Source organism: Felis catus, chromosome B1 (assembly GCF_018350175.1).
Source record: "Felis catus isolate Fca126 chromosome B1, F.catus_Fca126_mat1.0, whole genome shotgun sequence".
NCBI lineage: Eukaryota > Metazoa > Chordata > Mammalia > Carnivora > Felidae > Felis > Felis catus.
In genome coordinates, this window is record NC_058371.1 from 164397033 (window position 1) to 164416552 (window position 19520).

Genomic DNA, 19520 nt, shown 5'->3' on the forward strand with positions numbered 1-19520 from the left:
CCGACTTCAGCTAGGTCACGATCTCGCGGTCCGGGAGTTCGAGCCCCGCGTCGGGCTCTGGGCTGATGGCTCAGAGCCTGGAGCCTGTTTCCGATTCTGTGTCTCCCTCTCTCTCTGCCCCTCCCCCGTTCATGCTCTGTCTCTCTGTCCCAAAAATAAATAAATAAACGTTGAGAAAAAAATTTAAAAAATAAAAAAATAAAAATTCTGGAGAGGGCATCCTGGGTGGCTCAGTCAGTTAAGCATCTGACTTTGGCTCAGGTCATGATCTCATAGTTAGTGAGTTCGAGCCCCGCGTCTGGCTCTGTGCTGACAGCTCGGAGCCTGGAGCCTGCTTCGGATTCTGTGTCTCCCTCTCTCTCTGCCCCTAACCCACTCGCATTCTGTCTCCGTCTCTCTCAAAAATAAACATTAAAAATTTTTTTTCAATCTGGAGAGACTGGAGTTTCATACAGAAACAAGTACTGATACAATTGGGTATCTTATAGGAGCAAATTTTAAATTTTAATACAGCCAAGATTATCTTATAGCAAGCGACAATCACTACATTTTAGTATAGATAGCTTAAAACAGCTATTCAGCACAAAATTACTATCTATAATTTTCATTTTCTCTTGAATAACTGACACATAAAAGATACTTACTGGCTGAAGCCTGAGGTTGCATGCGAGGTATTCCTCCATTTGGCACTTGAAAATTTGAGTCACTTCTGCTGCTTTTCACTGAGTCAACTTGTGTATTAGATGTTCGGGACAGGTTTGGAAGACTGCGTCTTAGTTTTTCTATGACAACAGAATTTAAAGAAAAAAAAATCAAAACATTCTTTTAGATAAAGAATTAAAATATTAACTGGCATTCACAAATCAAATTCTTTAAGCATTCTACATTTTAGAGGAGTTAACAGAAAGTACATGTCTTATAAAAAATAACTTAACCCAGGTCCTAGAAATCAGTAGAAGAGAACCTTTAAAAAGAGCCATAAATTAATTAAATCAAAATCTATATACGGACCACTTCATGAGTAGTAGTAACATAATCAAGTAAAATTAAATTCACTCTCTCCTTTAGTTTTGTATTGATGCACTAGTAATAAAACAGTAAACTACCTAAATTCTTGATCTACTTTTCTAAAATACAAAACCCTGGTAAAAAATTGTGTTACTTTCATATCGAAATATTAAGGACAACTGCTTTGCCAGAATCATCCTAATTACCTTCATTTTTAACATTGCTTGTCTGTAAATCCGCGGGATGACCTTGAAGTGAAAGGCGAGGTTGTTGTAAGCGGCTAATCATAGGCTGTGGGGACACTCTACTATATTCTATTCCCCGAGCAGGAGATCGTGAACGAGGTGAATTTCTGGGTGACTGCTTAGGTGATGGTCGAGGTGAATTGCGTGGTGATGGTGAAAACCTGTTAACAGCAGGGTATACTGCATGATGCATATTGTCATCTTCATCATCTAAACTTTGCGCATCAAGTTCCTGATCGCTAAAAGTACCCCGTCTTGTAGAATTGCAAGATGAACCAGAACTGCGCCGAGATGTGGTGGCTGCATATTCTTGCCGGAGACCTGACAATAATGAATGTGTTATTTCATTTCTTTAGTTACATTTTTAAACATTTATATATTCTTGAGGCTTAAAAGCAAAAAAATATCATTGAGAAATTCCAATAGGGTATGAAGTGTAAAGGAAAACTCTCTTTCCACTTGAATCATCTTAGACCTCCTCCCATATAATGATGCCTAAAATATTTTAAAAGATTATTTTTGAATTGAATGAAATTTTATAAACCTTTGCCCAATCCAACGTTTTCTTCATGATTCTGAAATCTGTATTAGAGGTAGAACCATAAATTTAAAAATATTTCTACTCCTAAAGACAAAAATCCAAATTTGAGATCAACATTTCAAAAATACTGAGGGAAAACAATTATTGTTCAACCAATGAGAAGAATACACCAGTGTATAAATAAACTCCCTGGATACTGAATTCTTGGAATTGATTTATTGATGAAGGAAATTTCTTTCCCACCCTCAGGAATTCAATACTTGGGCATAAATGAAATTTTAGTTCCTTCATGACCCAAGAGACTTCATCAGTAAAACAAACTTAAATTCTAAGCTATCAAGTAAAAATTTTCAAAGGAGTCCCCTATGTATCTTGACACCTCCAGAAACATCCAAGCAAACTTAGGCCCTTCAAAAAGTATAAAAACTTCTAGAACAAAAACAAATGTTGGTATATATTCAATTAAGAATAAAATTACTATTCAAGAAAAGTACAGAATTTAGGCCAATATTTTGATCAAGTCCTGCTAACTACTGACAATCTAGTTTAAAAATTCTCTGCTACTGGGGCGCCTGTGTGGCTCAGTTGGTTAAGCATCGACTTCGGCTCAGGTCATGATCTCACAGTTCGTGGGTTTGAGCCCTGCGTCAGGCTCTGTGCTGACAGCTCAGAGCCTGAAGCCTGCTTCAGATTCTGTGTCTCCCTCTCTCTCTCTGCCTCTTCCCCACTTGTGCTCTCTCTCTCTCTCTCAAAAATAAACATTAAAAAATTTAAAAAAATATGCTCATACACAGATAGTGCTATCGATATGGTCCCCAAAGTAATGGGTGAGAATCATAGCAGGGTATCTATAAAACTACAGATTCCTGGGGCCTATCTAACCCTTCACTCAAGTTTCGGAACCACTCTAGTAACAAACAAGATAGTGTCTCGTTACAGCGAACACAGTACTAAAGTCACCTAACAAAAGACAACAGATCAGTGAATAGCACTGTTTTAGCAAGGAAAAACACAGATCCCAAAGTAGGCCCTGCAGTACTAGGGGGATCCTAAGGAAGCAACAATCACTATGGGACTGTGTATTTCTCCTATTAGAAATAAGAGGGCTTAACCAGGAAACAGCCAAAATCTGTAATTCTACATCTCTGTTAAAAACAAACAAAACTAAAGAAACAATGTTTTAAAACAAAAATCATTTTCTTTTTTTTTTTCTTTTTTTTTTTCAACGTTTTATTTATTTTTGGGACAGAGAGAGAGACAGAGCATGAACGGGGGAGGGGCAGAGAGAGAGGCAGAAACAGAATCGGAAACAGGCTCCAGGCTCTGAGCCATCAGCCCAGAGCCCGACGCGGGGCTCGAACTCACGGACCGCGAGATCGTGACCTGGTTGAAGTCGGACGCTTAACCGACTGCGCCACCCAGGCGCCCCACAAAAATCATTTTCTTAAAAAAAACCTGGCATTTTCGAGGAGGCAGACATTTTTAGCATCTTTTTTTTTTTTTTTATTCACTAGAAAAAGACCCTATCTGTGCATGTAGATGGCTTAAAAAGAATTATTAAAGCAAGGCTAGAATTTCTTTTACTTGTTACCAAAACACAATATAAAAATGACAGCAAAAAGCTGGTTGAGTTTCTAACAAAATACTGGGGTCTGAAAAGTCACAGTTCAAAGAACTGAGAGAATTTACTGTAAGTTATAGTGAGGAAGCACCCTATTCTCCTTTCACATCCCTGACTAGCTGACAATAGCTCCTCACTAGCTGACAATAACCACAGTCTCAATGAGGAGTTACACAAAATTACAGAAGAAAAGGGTACCATATTGTTAGTTCCGTGAGCTAAAGATAAGTAAAGCAAGAACCAAGTCTTTCTACTTTTCTATGCGAAGCTGTTGGAAAATGGGAAATGATTCAGCAGAATAACATTCTGCAGTTTCTTAATAAATGTTATAGCTTAATAAAACCTACCATATATCTACATAAAAGGACCTAAAACAGAAAGTTTTTAAACTAAATTATTTTGATGCTCCATTACCCTCAGCTGATTGTCAAGACTGAAACGTGTGCTTCAAGAATCTTTTCATTGTAAAGATTGAACGGGTCACTTTAGAGAGATTGCTTACTTCACAGTTAAGCTTGTGGTATCTTACGATAAAATGTATAGGCAAACCATAGTACTCTACTGAATATCTAATAAAACATTTCCATCCTCTCTAAAAGCCTTTTAAAAATATGTACCATTATCAGTATAGTTAGGTGAGGATACTTCCATGTTCAAATTTTCCTGTTTCTTCTGGTTGAGAATCCTTTTATGATCTCCTGAGGATGATACTGTTTTTAGCCTGATTATTTTCACTTATTGTTTTCATTCCTCTTTATGTACTTGTTTTATGTGCTAAAATGTTTTTTTCAAATATTTTACGCACAAATTGAAAAGTACAAATTAAAATATTTTTTTAAAAAATATAGGCAAGAATAATACTATCACCACCATTTTACAAAGAGAGCCAGAACATCCACAAACCTTTGAAATAGTATGACAAATTTTATGCATATGTATACTTTAGAGATGACAGGGGATATAATTTTTATTGGATTCTCAAAGGTATCTGTGACCTAAAAAGTTGCAAAGACCATTCTGTAAAGCAATATTGCATGCTCACCTCATTTAATGTCATAATTTCAATTTTCCCATAAAGGTCTTTTTTTTTTTTTTTTTTTTTTTTTCCTGTAGTCTATACCACATATTCTAAGAGTGGTGATATCTGCCCCCATAGGGAGAAAATTGGCTCTTGGGGTATGAAAAAAACCCAGATACCATACTAATTTGTGATCCTCATAGTACATAAAGAGATGCAGGGTATATCTGTGGTATTAAAATTTCATGGTGAGGTGATAGGTAAAAAAAGGAAAAAAAGTCTAAAAAGGTGGTTGGGAAGGGGTAATAATGGAAAAAAGGTTGAGAAACAACGGTCTACTAAGAAAACACAGTGTAATAGAGTAATAACTACTCTAGCAAGTTCCAGCGCAGAGTAACATGCAGGGCATGGTTACTAGTCATTACCTGCCTTTCTTTGCTCCTCACACAGCAAACTGTTTTACATAAAATGCACTCTGAAAACAAGTTAATGAACAAGCAAGTCTATATGTTGAATAAGCCTCTAAACTTTAACATTTCTACTCATACATTACTATCCCACCACACCTTAAGATCTATTAAATATCCACAACAAAATTATACCTGAACTAGACTCAACTTGAACAATTAAAATACTTACTTTCTTCTTGCATCCGAGCTAGAATCTGTACATCGGTTACATCATTTAGCTTATAATTGGATCCAATTGAATCTTCATCTAATTCTGAAGCACTTAACTCACTGTCTATAGAGGATTGAGGACTGAGTGGAGGATTTCTGTCTGATGAACTTTTCAAATTACCTTAAAAAAAAAAAGATTTGAACTTTGGTATAACAAAAACTGAATAAGCATCTGTTGTAATAACTTGATATTAATTCTTTGATTCAGTTCACCATTATTCTGTCTTTTCTGTTCATGAAATTCCCAAATATTGAAAATAAAAATTGACTTTATTAAGAATAAAGAGGGCTATGTCATATGTTATGGCATAAAAGCAAATCACATTTTCATTTCAATCATAACTTATCTATTCTCTTATGAAACAATTAAGCTTTCACCACGGTGCCTGGTAAGTAGGTGGTGTTCAATAAATGTTAGAGGATTCCAACTTTTACAAGACAGCCAATGAAACACCTCATAAACAAATGAATTTATAATGTGTTTTCTCCTCCCAAATTCACAGTCTTAGCCAATACCATCATCTTTTCCCCTGAATAAAAGCTTCTACTTTTCCTAAGCAAGAAAACTATAATTTGAGGGAAATCAAAATTCCTTAGAGATTTAGGAACAAACCAAAAAAAGAACACTAGGGTCATTTTTCCTACGTTATGCCATGTTTACAAAATTCTTTGTCAAACTAGTAATAGGGATCCAAGGAGTTCTCTGAAGTGTAGGAGTGAAGCACAAACATGGAACAGAGAAAATAATGAGATAAAGTATTTCATTGCTGAAAGCAAAAAGGGGGATAGAAGGCAGGTCAGAAGAATAAAGGACATAATATCCAAGAGTCTAACTTGTTTCTAAGGAAATCCTTTCATCAGATCATCAACTTCTAGTGAAGAATAAAATCCTAACACTGTCACTAATGTATCTAATACAGACTTATTTGAAACATTTGTTTCCCAGAATTCTTTACCATAGAAGTCAGCTCCCACGTGAAAGGCATATTAAGAGCAAAATAGTTGATGTTTATATTATCAAGAAGAACATAGTGCATATGATAGGAAAAGTACTACACAAGGTCAGGTTCAAATAGTGCCCAAATAAAATTCTTGTTAAACAAATATAGCAGATTAAACTTTTTAGTATGACAGTCATGGGTGACATAAATAGCAAGTAACAACTTATGCACAAAGCTAACAGCAGGGGCGAGAGAAGTTATTAGACTAGGGAGTCAAAAATTTGAGGTGGTTAACAATAACCTTAATTTTTAAGGAAGCTACAATAATTAGCTGTAACAACAGCAACAATAAGAGTTAACAGTGAATCCTAAAGAACAGTAAGCTACAGAGTAACTATTTCAGTCACAGAACCACAGCAAAATATTCTTTCCCCAATTTACAGCAGTCTACCCTCCCATAACATTTTGGACTCCACTCTTTTGGCACATACACATATAGCTTATACTATTATTTGAGTGTAATATCAAAGCTTATTAAATAAAGCTTAAGTGATTTAATAAGAGCTTTTATTTTTAGCTTTTATAGCCCAATCAATCTATTCAGTAAAAGAAAGCATCTATTAGTTAAAAGAATCAAGCTTGTTACTCTAATCAAGCCAGACCTAAAAACTTTTAAGTACATGCTAAAGAAAACTTTACAGATGTACCCTGGTTTATCAGTACCAGGTGCTAAATAGCTCCTCACTGATATTTTCTTTAACCACTTAAAAGTATCATAGGCACAAGAACTTGAACTATTGATGATTGAGTTATTTTCTGAGGTAGGGCAGTAAGTTAAAAACTATACCTTGATTATTCCATTTCAAATTCTCCTTACCTGAATTTCCAGGAAGTATTAGCTGTTTGACTATAGGAGGTCGCACTGGGGTTGAAGACGGAGAATTGAAACCACTGCTGTATGGGCTACTTGCACTTGGACTATAAGGACTTGTGTAACTCATGGAGTTGAAAGGATTGTTATATAAATTCTGCCTCTTGAGAGCTGTGTTAATGAGAAGGGGAGAAATCAACATAATAACAGAAAAGATTAACCATTCAAAATTTTTTCCTACTGGGAAATTTATTAAGTCATTATCTCAATTTAAATACAGAAACATTCTTACAGTAGCAAGAGAAAATACACATTAATAATCCCAACAAAATAGTTCCATTATCTTAAATTGCACTGTGCAAATAAAACAGTAGCCACACCAAACATCAAAAATAATACCATAGGAAGAATATCTTCTCAACAAATTATTAGCCATTAAATTAATTTACTTCTATCTTGTCGGGAAGTTTGTTCCAACTGTATTAACTCTGAATGGTCTTAAAAAATAAAATGAATGAAAAGTATATTTGTGTCTTCTCATTTAAAAAAAAAAGGTTATTTATTTTTGAGAGAGAGAGAGAGAGAGAGCGCAAGAGAGAGAGCGCAGGGGAGGGACAGAGAATGAGGGGAGACAGAGGATCCAAAGCAGGCTCTGCACAGACAGCAGAGAGCCCGATGTGGGGCTTGAACTCAGGAACCTGAGATCATCTCCTGAGCCAAAGTCGGGTGCTTAATTGACTGAACCACCCAGGAGCCCCTGTGTTTTTTCAGTTTTCTATAACAAACATTTACTGCAAAGAAAAGGGGAGAAAAAAGTATGAAATAGTGAGTTTTAAAAACAGCCTTTCCAAAGTTTGGATTTTTGTAAAAATAAAGCAATATTGACTATTTAGGCCAGGTTAAGGTCAAACATGTGCGAATTCTCTTTTTAAAAAGAAAAAAGCCTCCCTCCCTTTCCCCCAGTCTTCTGGCCCAAGAAAAGGAAGAAAAAAATGTGCTATGCATGTAAGATGATAGAAACAGTACAAAAGTAGAACTAAGATATCAAGTACATACGTAGAGAAAAATTACTACTTAAAATAGTATTTCTTTCTTCTACACTCTTCTAAAATCCACAGCTTAACTCAGTATTTCTGACCATTGGCAAAGCAAGGTGTAGAACATACAGACAAATGTGACATCGTACTATTTCTCAAGGGGCTTACAACCAAGTAGTGCAGGCAGGAAAAAACAATGATTTCAGGGCAAAATGAAATGAACTATCATAAAGGTGCAAAGGGCTGTGGAATGATGAGACAGGATAATTCATTACAAATGAGAAAAACTAGGCACAGCTTTTTGGAAAGAGGCATTGGAGCAGTCCTGAGAGGATGAGCGGCAATCTGACAGGCCACTGAGAACGGGGAAAGCGTGTGCTTCCATCTGTGTTTATCACAGGAACAAAAGCAGGGTCTTGAAAATGTATATTAGGTTCAGGGAATAAGAGTGAGTGCTGTAGAAAGGTAAAGCAGATGCGTGAGGGACAAAACAGGAAGACGTAGCCGGGCCAGGTTGTGGAAGTCCTGGAAACTGTGCTCAGGAGAATGAATGTTATTCACTATCAGTGAATTCTGAGTAAGGGTGATATATGATCCAATCAGTTTCAGAAGAAAATTGATGGACATTTTTATATTGAATAGATGAGACTGAACTAGGCAGTAGAGGTGACAAATACAAAAAAGAAGGATAGATATTAAAAACTAGAAGGATTACAAAAGAAAAAAAAATAAGGTGTCTCTGAAGTTTCTGGTTTGCCTACTGGGCAGAGAAATGGTTTGGGGTGGAAGAAGATACGTTTTTTGTTGTTTTTCTGTTTAGTTTGATGATGTAGTAAGGTGGACAGTGTAGTTTTGTCCGTATTCCCCAAGAGATAAGATGCCACACTTTAAACATATTTAGAATGTAGTATCTCAGAAATACCAACCTGAGCAGAAACTGGGGTGCTAATTTCTTCCTCTTTACTTTCTGATCTCCTCTGAAGCTTATTCTCTTCCCGGTGGTTATTTATTTAATCACTAGCATTTCAAGTCCTCACCCCTTTATGTCCTCACTCTATACTATATTCCTTTTCCTAAGAAATCTCATTCATATCTATCACATCAGTTATTATCTATAGTCCAAAAACTCCCCATTATTTATATCTCCAGTCCCAAGTTTTCCTGGGCTTCAGTCCCATATGTGCTGCCCATTTAATGTCTCCTCTATGGAGCCACTGGCTCCTCAGAGCCAACATTTCCACATTCAAAGTCATGATTTTCCTGCTAAAATTTAACTCTCTTCCTGGGGTTCTGACCTCAAAATGATTAATAACATTCATCCTGTCACACAAGCTGGAAACCTAGATCATTGACACTTCTCCCTTACTTCCTCAAATTTGGCTCATTCAGTTTTCCATCCACATCTCTTCATCTCCACTACCATCAACACACACTGCCCAGCTATCATTATCAACCCCCCCCCACAAAAGCACCCTACATTCATTCACTTCTAGCCTTCTCCAATCTACTCTCCATACTCCAGCTAAGCATGACCTTAACCAAAATGCAAACCTAATCACGTCTTCCTGCTCATACATACCACACCCTTGAACACCCTCCAATCTTTCTATTGCTTTTATTTTTATTTTTTTTTAGAGAGTGAGCGAGCGAGCAAGCATGAGCAGGGGAGAGGGGCAGGAGACAGAGAGAATTTTAAGCAAGCTCCACGCTCAGCATGGAGCCCGCTGTGGGACTTGATCCCACAACCCGAGAATCATGATTTGTGCTGAAATCAAGAGTCAGACGCTCAACCAACTGAGCCACCCGGATGCCCCTTTCCATTGCTTTTAGAATAAGGCCCAAAACCTTTTCTTAAAAAAAAATATTTACTTATTTTGAGAAAGAGAGAGAACAGGGAAGGGGCAGAGGGAGAGAGAGAAATCCCAAGCAGTCTCCATCCTGTCAGCACCGAGCCCGACACGAGCCCAACACGGGGCCCAACACCACAAACCCTTAGATCATGGCCTGAGCTGAAACCAAGAGTCAGAGGCTTAACTGACTGAGTCATCCAGGTGCCCCAAGTCCAAAACCTTTAGCATAATCTATAAGGGCTTGCAAAGTCTGGCTCCTACATATCTTTCTCACATCTCTCCCTTCCCTACTCTTCTCCAGCCACCAACTTGGCTTTTTCCAGGTCTCGTGCGTGCCACACTCTCCCGGCATGCTTGCACAGGCCTCCCACAGAGCCTCTGTACACACTGTGTTCTCTACCTGGAATACCCTTATTCCCTCTTTCGCCTTCCCCCTTAAACCACTCAAATTTTTCTAAATCTTTAGGGCTCAGGTCAAACATTGTTTCCTGAAGTAAAATCCCCATTTCTCAAAGCAAAGCACTTTGTACCATTCTTTTATTATGTATCACCAATTATAAAAACTATTTGTATTAGTACATTTCCCCTAGTAGATGATAAACTCCATGAGCTCAGGTATGCTGTTAGTTTTTATCATGTATCCTCTACCCTCTCCCCAAAGTCTGAAATATATCAGGCTCTCAGTAAATATTAACTGAATATATGTATGAATGAATGAGATTAAGTTGAAGAGAGGCCGCTGGATACCATATGAATGGATGAAATAATGAAAACAGACAGAAGCCAGGCAAAAGAGACCTCTGTCACTCTCAACTTAAAAGGTGGACAGATGGGGGGCTGGGGAAATGGGACATTTAATGGATACAGAATTGTACAGTATGGGATGATGAAAAAGTTCTGGAGATGGTCAGTGGTGATGGCTGCACAGCAATGTGACTGTACTCAATGCCACTGAACTGTAGATTTAAAAAATGGTTAAAAACATAAAAAATAAAAATAAAAAATGGTTGGGGTGCCTGGGTGGCTCAGTTAATTAAGGGTCTGATTCTTGATTTCGGCTCAGCTCATGATCCCCAGTTCATGGGATTAAGAGGATTCTCTCTCCCTCTCCCTCTCTGCCCCTCCCCGACCCGGGCAGCACGCATTCTCTCTCTCAAATACACTTAAAAAAACAATTTTTAAAAATGGTTAAAGTGGTAAATTTTAAGCTATGTAAAGTTTCCAATTAAAAAAAAAGATGGACAAAGAAGGAAGAACCTTCAAAGACGGCTTCAAAGAAAACAGTAGGGAGGGTGAGACAGGGTAAAAAATACAATGCACTATCATGAGGCGCCTGGGTGGCTCAGTCAGTTAAGCATCTGACTTCGGCTCAGGTCATGATCTTGCGGCTCTTGAGTTCAAGCCCCGTGTTGGGCTCTGTGCTGACAGCTCAAAGCCTGAAGCCTGCTTTGGATTCTGTGTCTCCCCCACTCTCTGCGCCCGGCCCCCCCAACTCGTGCTGTGTCTCGCTCCGTCTCTCAAAAATAAATAAATATTAAAAAAAAAAATTTTTAAAAATACAATGCACTATCATAAACAATAAGAGAAGAACATCTTCAGGACAAGTAGTAGAGCACTGCAAGGAAGCTGAGTGGGACTGAACAGAAACCATTCTCTTAGAATACAATAGCTGTATTCCCAGGAAGCTCTGCCTTATCACAGAAATACATCTAATATCTCCTCACCAACTTGGAAAAGGGGGGATTTAGGACTAAGTTGAAATTTGGAATAGCCAAATAGTTGTTTTTTCTTTTTATTTTTTTAAGTTTATCTATCCACTGAGGGGTGGGAAGGAGAGGCACAGAGAGGCAGAAAGAGCGGGAGAGGACCCCAAGCAGGCTCCACACTGTCAGCACAGAGCCCGAACTCACGAACCCATGAGATCATGACCTGAGAGGGAATCAAGCATCAGAGGCTTAACCGACTGAGCCATCCAGGTGCCCCTTTTCCTTTGACTATATATTATATTTATAGCTGTACCTACTGCTCTGTGCATATAGCTGTAAAATCTAAACACTGTCAAACAAATCCAGTACCTGATTACACCTAGTTTTGGTTCAAGAGTAACAGTTTCTCTTACACACTCCCACTACCTTTAATACCTTGTTATAATAAAGCAAAAAGCTACTTCACTCAAATTGCTATTTTTGAGGTGTTATTTTGGTTTTCCCCAAGTCCAATTGACTAATTGCCAATTGCTAATAGTTCCTATTTTTTAGGATGTTTTAAAACAAGGTTTGGTAAACTGCAGCCTGTGAGCCAATTCCAGCCCACCACTTCTTTTTGTAAATAAAGCTTCCCTGGAACACAGCCATGCCCATTCATTTACGTATTATCTATGGCTGCTTGCATCCAAGAAGGGCAAAGCGGAGTAACTGCAACAGAGACCTCATGGCCCACAAAGCCTAAGATGTTTACTATCTGGCTATTTACAGAAAAAGTTTGCCAATGCGTTTATATGTTTATTTATCGACTGTCTGCCACCCCCATTAGAATATAAGCTCTGGGAAGTAAGGGACTTTTTCGTCTATTTTATTCATTGCAATATCCTCAGAGTTGAGAACAACACCTAGCACAAAGTAGGTTATGAACATATACTGCTGAATAATGACAACTCCTAACTGCAAAATATACTTACCTTATTTCTAAGGTGAGATACAGTAATGGAAAGTTGTTCCTAAAGATATTTTTAATAAACATCTAAATAATATCACCTAACTGGAATGAGTTAGAAATTTTCCAGTTATTTTGAATTGTCTACTACCTTATCTAGATACTTTTAATAATTTGGAGGCACCTGAGTGGCTCAGTCAGTTAACTATCTAACTTTGGTTCAGGTCATGATCTCATGGTTCATGGGTTCAAGCCCCATGTCGGGCTCAGTGCTGACAGCTCAGAGACTGGAGCCTGCTTCAGATTCTGTGTCTCCCTCTCTGCCTGTCCCTCCCCTACTTGCACTCTCTTTCTCTCTCTCTCAAAAATAAACAAACATTAAAAAAAACTCTTATGAATAGAATTTAAATCAAGCTCCAGGATACAATTCTAAAAACACTTAATATTCAGAAAAAAAAATTTTTTTAATTGCATAAAGACTACTGCTTTTCCAAAAAGGATCCTCTATACACAAGGAAAAAGTAACACAGAAGTTACGTATACACAAGGAAAAAGCTCACAGAAATTAAATAATGCACAGAGTCACAGAGTAACTAAGTGCTAGAATGAGAATGGGGTCTCTTTGGTTCCCAGCCTGTATGTTTCCACCACATCAGAATTTCCCAAGGGTGGTGAGAGAACTTTAGATGATACCAAACATATTTTTAATAGTTATTTGTTTTAACTTATATTAGAAAAAAAAAAAGCCCTATCATATAAACCGCATTATTTCATGGATATTATTCTTTAGGATGAAGTGAAATAAAAATGAGAAGACTGGGGCAAAAAGCTATTAAGTAAATTTAACAGGGTATTATGTAATTTAACAAGCTATTAAGTAAACAAGGTTATGTGCATATGATAAAAACCCATGATGGCATGCACGAGATTAAGAAACCACCAAGCAAAGAACTGCCTTCCTAAAAACATACCAACTCAACATCTGTTTTTTGATTAAAGAAAGCAAGGAGATGAACTTACAAGTAAAATTATAGACATACCTGACATAGTTTGATCAAGTTTGTGGATAAGAGACTTTTTCGCACATTCGACATCAGGACTTGGGTAATCCAAAACTTGCCTGCACCAAACTAGTGGACTAACTGATTTCTGCATTGGTGTAAGTTTTTTCTTTGGTGATGAATACAGCCTAGAAGAAAACAAAAACAAAAATAAAAGGTTAACATTCATTATTAAGCACAAGTTATAAGACAGGGATCCTTTTGGACAGATTTAAATTAAGAGGGGGGTGTTGTAGGTATCACGGAATGTCTTTAAAATCACCTACATTTTACTTTGTGTATAAAAAGAAAATGACACTACAACCATCGATATTAACCCATATTTCAAACGTTAAATAAACCCAAATGAAGCCAACTGTCTAATTCTAAAATAGGTCTTCTTTTTCTTTTAGTCTCATTACAAAAACTATGAGGAAACATCTGTCTTTACAATAGTTCGGTCTGTTTTCAGTAGTACTTGATCAACTCCCTAACATAACCATATCATTAAGTACTGTCTTGGAGACAGTATGAGATAAATACCTTGTTTTCCACCTGCCAGTTCACTTCCTACCACAAACCACACAAAAATCTCCCATTAGCAATCAATTCCCTTTAGTTAAGCAGTACCCACTCTTGTAGCCCTCTTTTCAAACCATGACACATCAGAAAAAAGCAATACTTTAAATCCTGAATAACTTAATATGAATGCATTTATGAAATTTACTTCAGTCTCAGGAAAAAGAATAGGACAGTATACTTTATAAGCTCCTGGGGAAGGTATACAAAAAGACAATGTGGACAGAAGACAGGAGAGTGATACCCTTGAATTTCCTACTTCATAGTTTTTTCCTCAGATTGGTTCAGATTATGTCAATTGATATTAATTTATTTCAAATGTGATACCATATGAAAAATGTGAAGTTACTTAAATTCTAATCAGAATGGTTTCCAAATTAAGACACTTTGAGTGGAATTTATGAAGTAAACAACAGTATGCTTTATCTACATAGTTAAATGTCTCCAATAAGACCAGGAGTTAGTAATTTCACATTTTATATTAATCAAGTTAGGGCAATCAAATAAAATGTGTTCTGGTATAAACATTTAAATATATCTCTATAGTACCAGAATTGACAAACTACTTTCTAGTGACCCAAGGTACATTTTCCATCCCTTTTCTCATCTCCCCTATCTATAAATTAAGTCACTCACATCAACTAGTTAGCTCTGATCAAGATAATCAAAACTAATAGGGTAAATAATCATTTCTCTAGTCAACAATCCATGTTCATTTGGATAAAAATGAAATAAAATCTCAATCTATGAAATACCTTAATAACAGTTCAAAAAGAAAACGAAACCAATGGGGTTCATTCTCTTTCCATCTTAAATACTACAAATGTTTCATAATAAATCTCTACCTCAGCATTCCATTTTAATTGTGATAACTATCATATATAGGTTATTTTAGGTTAGAAATATTTAGCAAACAAAACTATAGATGAATAAACATTAACAAAATCACTTTATGATCATTACTCTTTCAACATATAACTTTTCCCTACACTACTGGTTTCACACAATTTAATCACATGACTCATGTGTGCTTAGTATGTTCCTCTACTGTTAGCTGTAAAACTAACTGTAAAAAGTTCAAGGATCAGGAATGAGCCTCAAAAACATGCTCAAAGTAACCAGACACAAAAAACACACATACTGTATGATTCCATTTATACAAAATGTCTAGAAAAGGACACACCAGAAAGTAGATTAGTCATTGTCTAGGACTAGAAGAGGTAGGAATGGGGAAGAGATTTCTTTTAGAGTGAAATAAATGTTCTAAAATTACATGGTGGTGATGGCTGTGGTAACAATGTCATGACTGTAAACATACTAAATTCTTGAATCTTATGATGCATTTTATTGTATATATTATAAAGATATGGGTAAATTCTATATTATATAAATTATATCCTGATAAAGTTTTTATTAAAAAATTATAAGGTGCTTTTAGAATCTTTAAAAATAGAGAATGTACTATAAACTAAATAAAACAATAATTCAAAATCAATTACACTAAGCCATCATATCTCCTATACCCTATGAATGGTAGCTCTCCTGTTTTTGTCAATGGCACCATAATTCCTTCAGTTACAAAAGCTAAAAACTCAAATTTTGGGTTCCTCCATCTGTTTTATTTCCTACCTTTACCAATAATCACCAAGTCTTGCTGATCCTACATGTACAAACTTACCTTTTCCCCCATCATTCCTATATTTACTTCCCTAACTGGCAACAGAGAATGCACCTTCCTTTCATTAACAGATAAAAGTTAATGTAGTAACCTGCACATTCCTAGAATGATGAAAAGAGGGAGACTGATTCAATAACCCGAGTATGCCAACTATCTTTTATCACTCTATCCTCTTATTTCAGTGCCCCATTACTACCCTCAAGTCTAAAAATGGAGGCCTATGGCCCAAATGGCATTGGCAAAAAATTATTCTTTGGTCAAGGAACCTTTGGTTGAGGTTTCAAAGTATTTAATATTTAATAACTTAATAATAATGTTGAATCAAAAGGGACTTATTTCTGATGGGCACAGCCAGTACATAGGTGGCTAATACAACTTACAAGGGTTGGGATTTGTCAAGCTTTCACCTGCCAAGAAAACTTGAAATGTATAACTTCATTACCCTAATTCTGCTAAAATTAAGTCATAGAGGCCCATTGGGATGCTGAACCTCCACTCCTACTCAGCATCAACAAGGCAGGAGGCAGTGTGGAGTGAGCATCTCATCTCCCTTTACCAGTTCTCTACATGTCAGTAGGGCCCAGTATAGAGTTGATTTTACACCCCATCCATCTGGAAGAAGATAGTGTGAGCCAGGGCCCCACTCTTGCTGACATGATGTCAGCATGACCCGGCAGAGAGCTGAACGTCTATCCCATGCACTATACCTAGACAAAACTGCTTACTAAAAAAGAAGAAATATGATTAGGAGTTTCACAATATAATACACAGAATATCAGGGATACAACTGGAAATCATTCACCATACCAAGAAAACAGTTAAAGTTGGGATGAAGAACAGAAACAATGAAGTCAAACTGAAAACAAAAACCAAAATGGCAGACATAAATCCAACCACACCAATAATTACACTAAATTGAATAGACTATAAGCAATCTATTCAAAAGGCAGAGATGGTCAGACTGAATAAAAAAGAAAAAAAAAAAAAGACCGAGGCACTTGGATGGCTCAGTTGGTTAAGCATCCAACATAGGCTCAGGTCATAATTTCATGGCTCATGAGTTCGAGCCCCGCATCAGGCTCTGCACTCTCTTTCTCTCTCTCCCCCTCTCTCCCCCCAACACTCTCTCTCTCAAAATAAATAAATTTTGAAAAAACAAACAATAAAACAAGACCTAACTATATTTTTCTGTAGAAGAAACACCTTAGATTCAAAGTCACAAGTAGGTTGAAACTAAAAGACGGGAAGATATACCATGAAAACAATAACCATAAAAGAGCTGGAACTTAAGAAATATTACTGGAGACAAAAAGAGATCAATACATCAGGAAGATATAACAATCAAATAAAAAGATACCTAATAACAGTAGTAGAATAAAAAGAAAAAGAGACAACTGAGAAATTTTATTTGGAGTTTTCAATAGCACCCTCTTAAGAGCTGAAAAAAGAGCTACATGGAAAAATCAGTAAGAATTTAGAAGTCTTGAACATTATCAAGCAATTTTACTTAACTGACAATTATGGGGCACTCTACCCATCAATAAAAGAACAGATGTTCTTTTTAAGTACACACGGGACATTCTTCAGGTCAGATCAATTTGACCATGAAAAAGTCTTTCTGAATTTAAAATAACTGAAATTCTTCAAAGTTTGTTCTCTGACCACAATGGAATTACATTAGAAATCAACAGAAAGAAATGTAGTAAATTCCAAATATTTGGAAATTAAACAACACACTTAAAAATAACCACAGGTCAAATAATAGATCAGAAGGGAAATTAGAAAATATCTTTAGGGGCGCCTGGGTGGCGCAGTTGGTTAAGCGTCCGACTTCAGCCAGGTCACGATCTCGCGGTCCGTGAGTTCGAGCCCCGCGTCAGGCTCTGGGCTGATGGCTCGGAGCCTGGAGCCTGTTTCCGATTCTGTGTCTCCCTCTCTCTCTGCCCCTCCCCCATTCATGCTCTGTCTCTCTCTGTCCCAAAAATAAATAAACGTTGAAAAAAAAATTAAAAAAAAAAAAAAAAAAGAAAATATCTTTAACTGAAAAAAACAAAAATAAAACATACCACTAATTACGTGATGAAGACAGTGAAGTACTTAGAGGAAAATTTATAATTTTTAGCACATATTAGGAAAGAAAAGAGGTCTCGAATCAACAATCTAATCATAAAAAATAAGAAGAGCAAATTAAACTCAAGGCAGTCAGAAGGGAGGAAAATATAAATATTAGTAGTAATCAGTGAAATAGAAAAATACAGGGAAAAAAAAAGGAACCAAATATGGTTCTTTGAAAAGATTCTAAAAATGCAATATCTTAGATTTACCAAAAAAAAGTGAGAAAACACTAATTACAAAAATTAGAAATAAAGAGTGAACACTGCTACAAACAGGATTATAAGGGAATATTATGAACAGTTTATGCAAACAGGTTAGATAGGATATACAAATTCCTAGAAAGATACAAGTTACCAAATGGGACTCACAGAGAAACAGAGAATCTGAAGAGATTTACAAAAAGAAATTGAATCAGTAATTAGAAATCTTCCTGTAAAGAAAAACAACCCATGCCCAAATGCCTTTACCTATTAATGTTATCATCACCAAGGAAAAAATAATACCAAATCCTACACAAACTCTTGCAGAAAAATAGATCTAATGGTGAAAGAATGAATTCTTCTTCTAGGACTGGGAATAAAGTTAAGGATGCAAGCTCTCATCATTTCTATACAATGCTACACTAGAGTGTCTCACCAGTTTCACAAGGCAAGGAAAAGTAATTAAAGACATCATATGAAAGAAGGAAGCAAAACAGTCTTTATTCACAGCCAACATGATCCTGTATATAGAAATGCCTTCGCAGGAATCTACCAAAACCAAAAACACCCAACTAGAATAAATGTATTTAGTAAGGTTGTAGGATACAGGATTGACAGGCAAAACAATCATTTGTATATCTATATATTATTTCAAATATGAAATAACAAATGAAGTATAAGAGTTGGACACTAAAAACAGTAAAACACTGAGATAAATTAAAGAAAACTTAAATAAATGAAAGATGTACTATGTTCATAGACCTGAAGGCTCAATATTGTCAAGACGTCAGTATTTCCAAACTGATCTACACAACACAATCTCTAAAAACAAATCTCAGCAGGCCTCTTTTACAGATATTGACAAGCTAATTCTAAAAGTTATATGAAAATGTAAAGAGCAAAGAATGTCAAAACAATTTTGAAAAAGAAAAACCCTTAAAAAAAAAAAAAAGCCCTGAAAATCTCTGGTCTTGCTTTCTTCTTATCCCTTCTATATAATGACGCTTGGTTGTTCTCTAAAATATGAATTTGAGTGTATTAACATACCTGTGCTAAAAATTCTGTGCCAGTTTCCTTTTGCCCTTATGACAGAGTCTTATCCAAAAAAAAAAAAAAAAAAAGGCCCCCATAGCCCTTTCAGGCATCAGCGGTGATCTGTTTCAGTACTTTTTTTAAAAGCTGCATTTCTCACTTTCATCCACCACCCAAATTTTAATAGCAACCATATGGTACTAATTTCTATTCCTGGAAAGCCCAACACTTTTGCTTCTAGGTCACACATGCATGTTGTTCCCTCTGCCTGAAACAAGCTCAATTCTTTTTGCTTATCTCATCCTCCCTTGCCCAACCTTGGTCAGACCATTCCTACTTTTGACTGTGTCTCAGCTCAAATGTCACTTAATCAGGGAAACTTTCCTAACCACCTCTCATAAGACTAGTACTG

At 36.4% G+C, this 19520-nt stretch overlaps 1 protein-coding gene across 2 annotated transcripts in view; it reads right to left on the reverse strand.

The window, feature by feature from the left end:
- Positions 1–19520, reverse strand: part of SLAIN2 (SLAIN motif family member 2) — a 73141-nt gene that overhangs the window by 27533 nt on the left and 26088 nt on the right. For both annotated transcript variants that reach the window (XM_023253135.2, XM_023253134.2), the window contains exons 2-6: positions 13505–13653; positions 6932–7096; positions 5073–5234; positions 1215–1574; positions 645–782 (exon numbers count right to left, since the gene is read on the reverse strand). In XM_023253135.2, coding sequence (XP_023108903.1) covers positions 645–782; positions 1215–1574; positions 5073–5234; positions 6932–7096; positions 13505–13653 — 974 coding nt within the window. The remainder of the gene's footprint in view (positions 1–644; positions 783–1214; positions 1575–5072; positions 5235–6931; positions 7097–13504; positions 13654–19520) is intronic.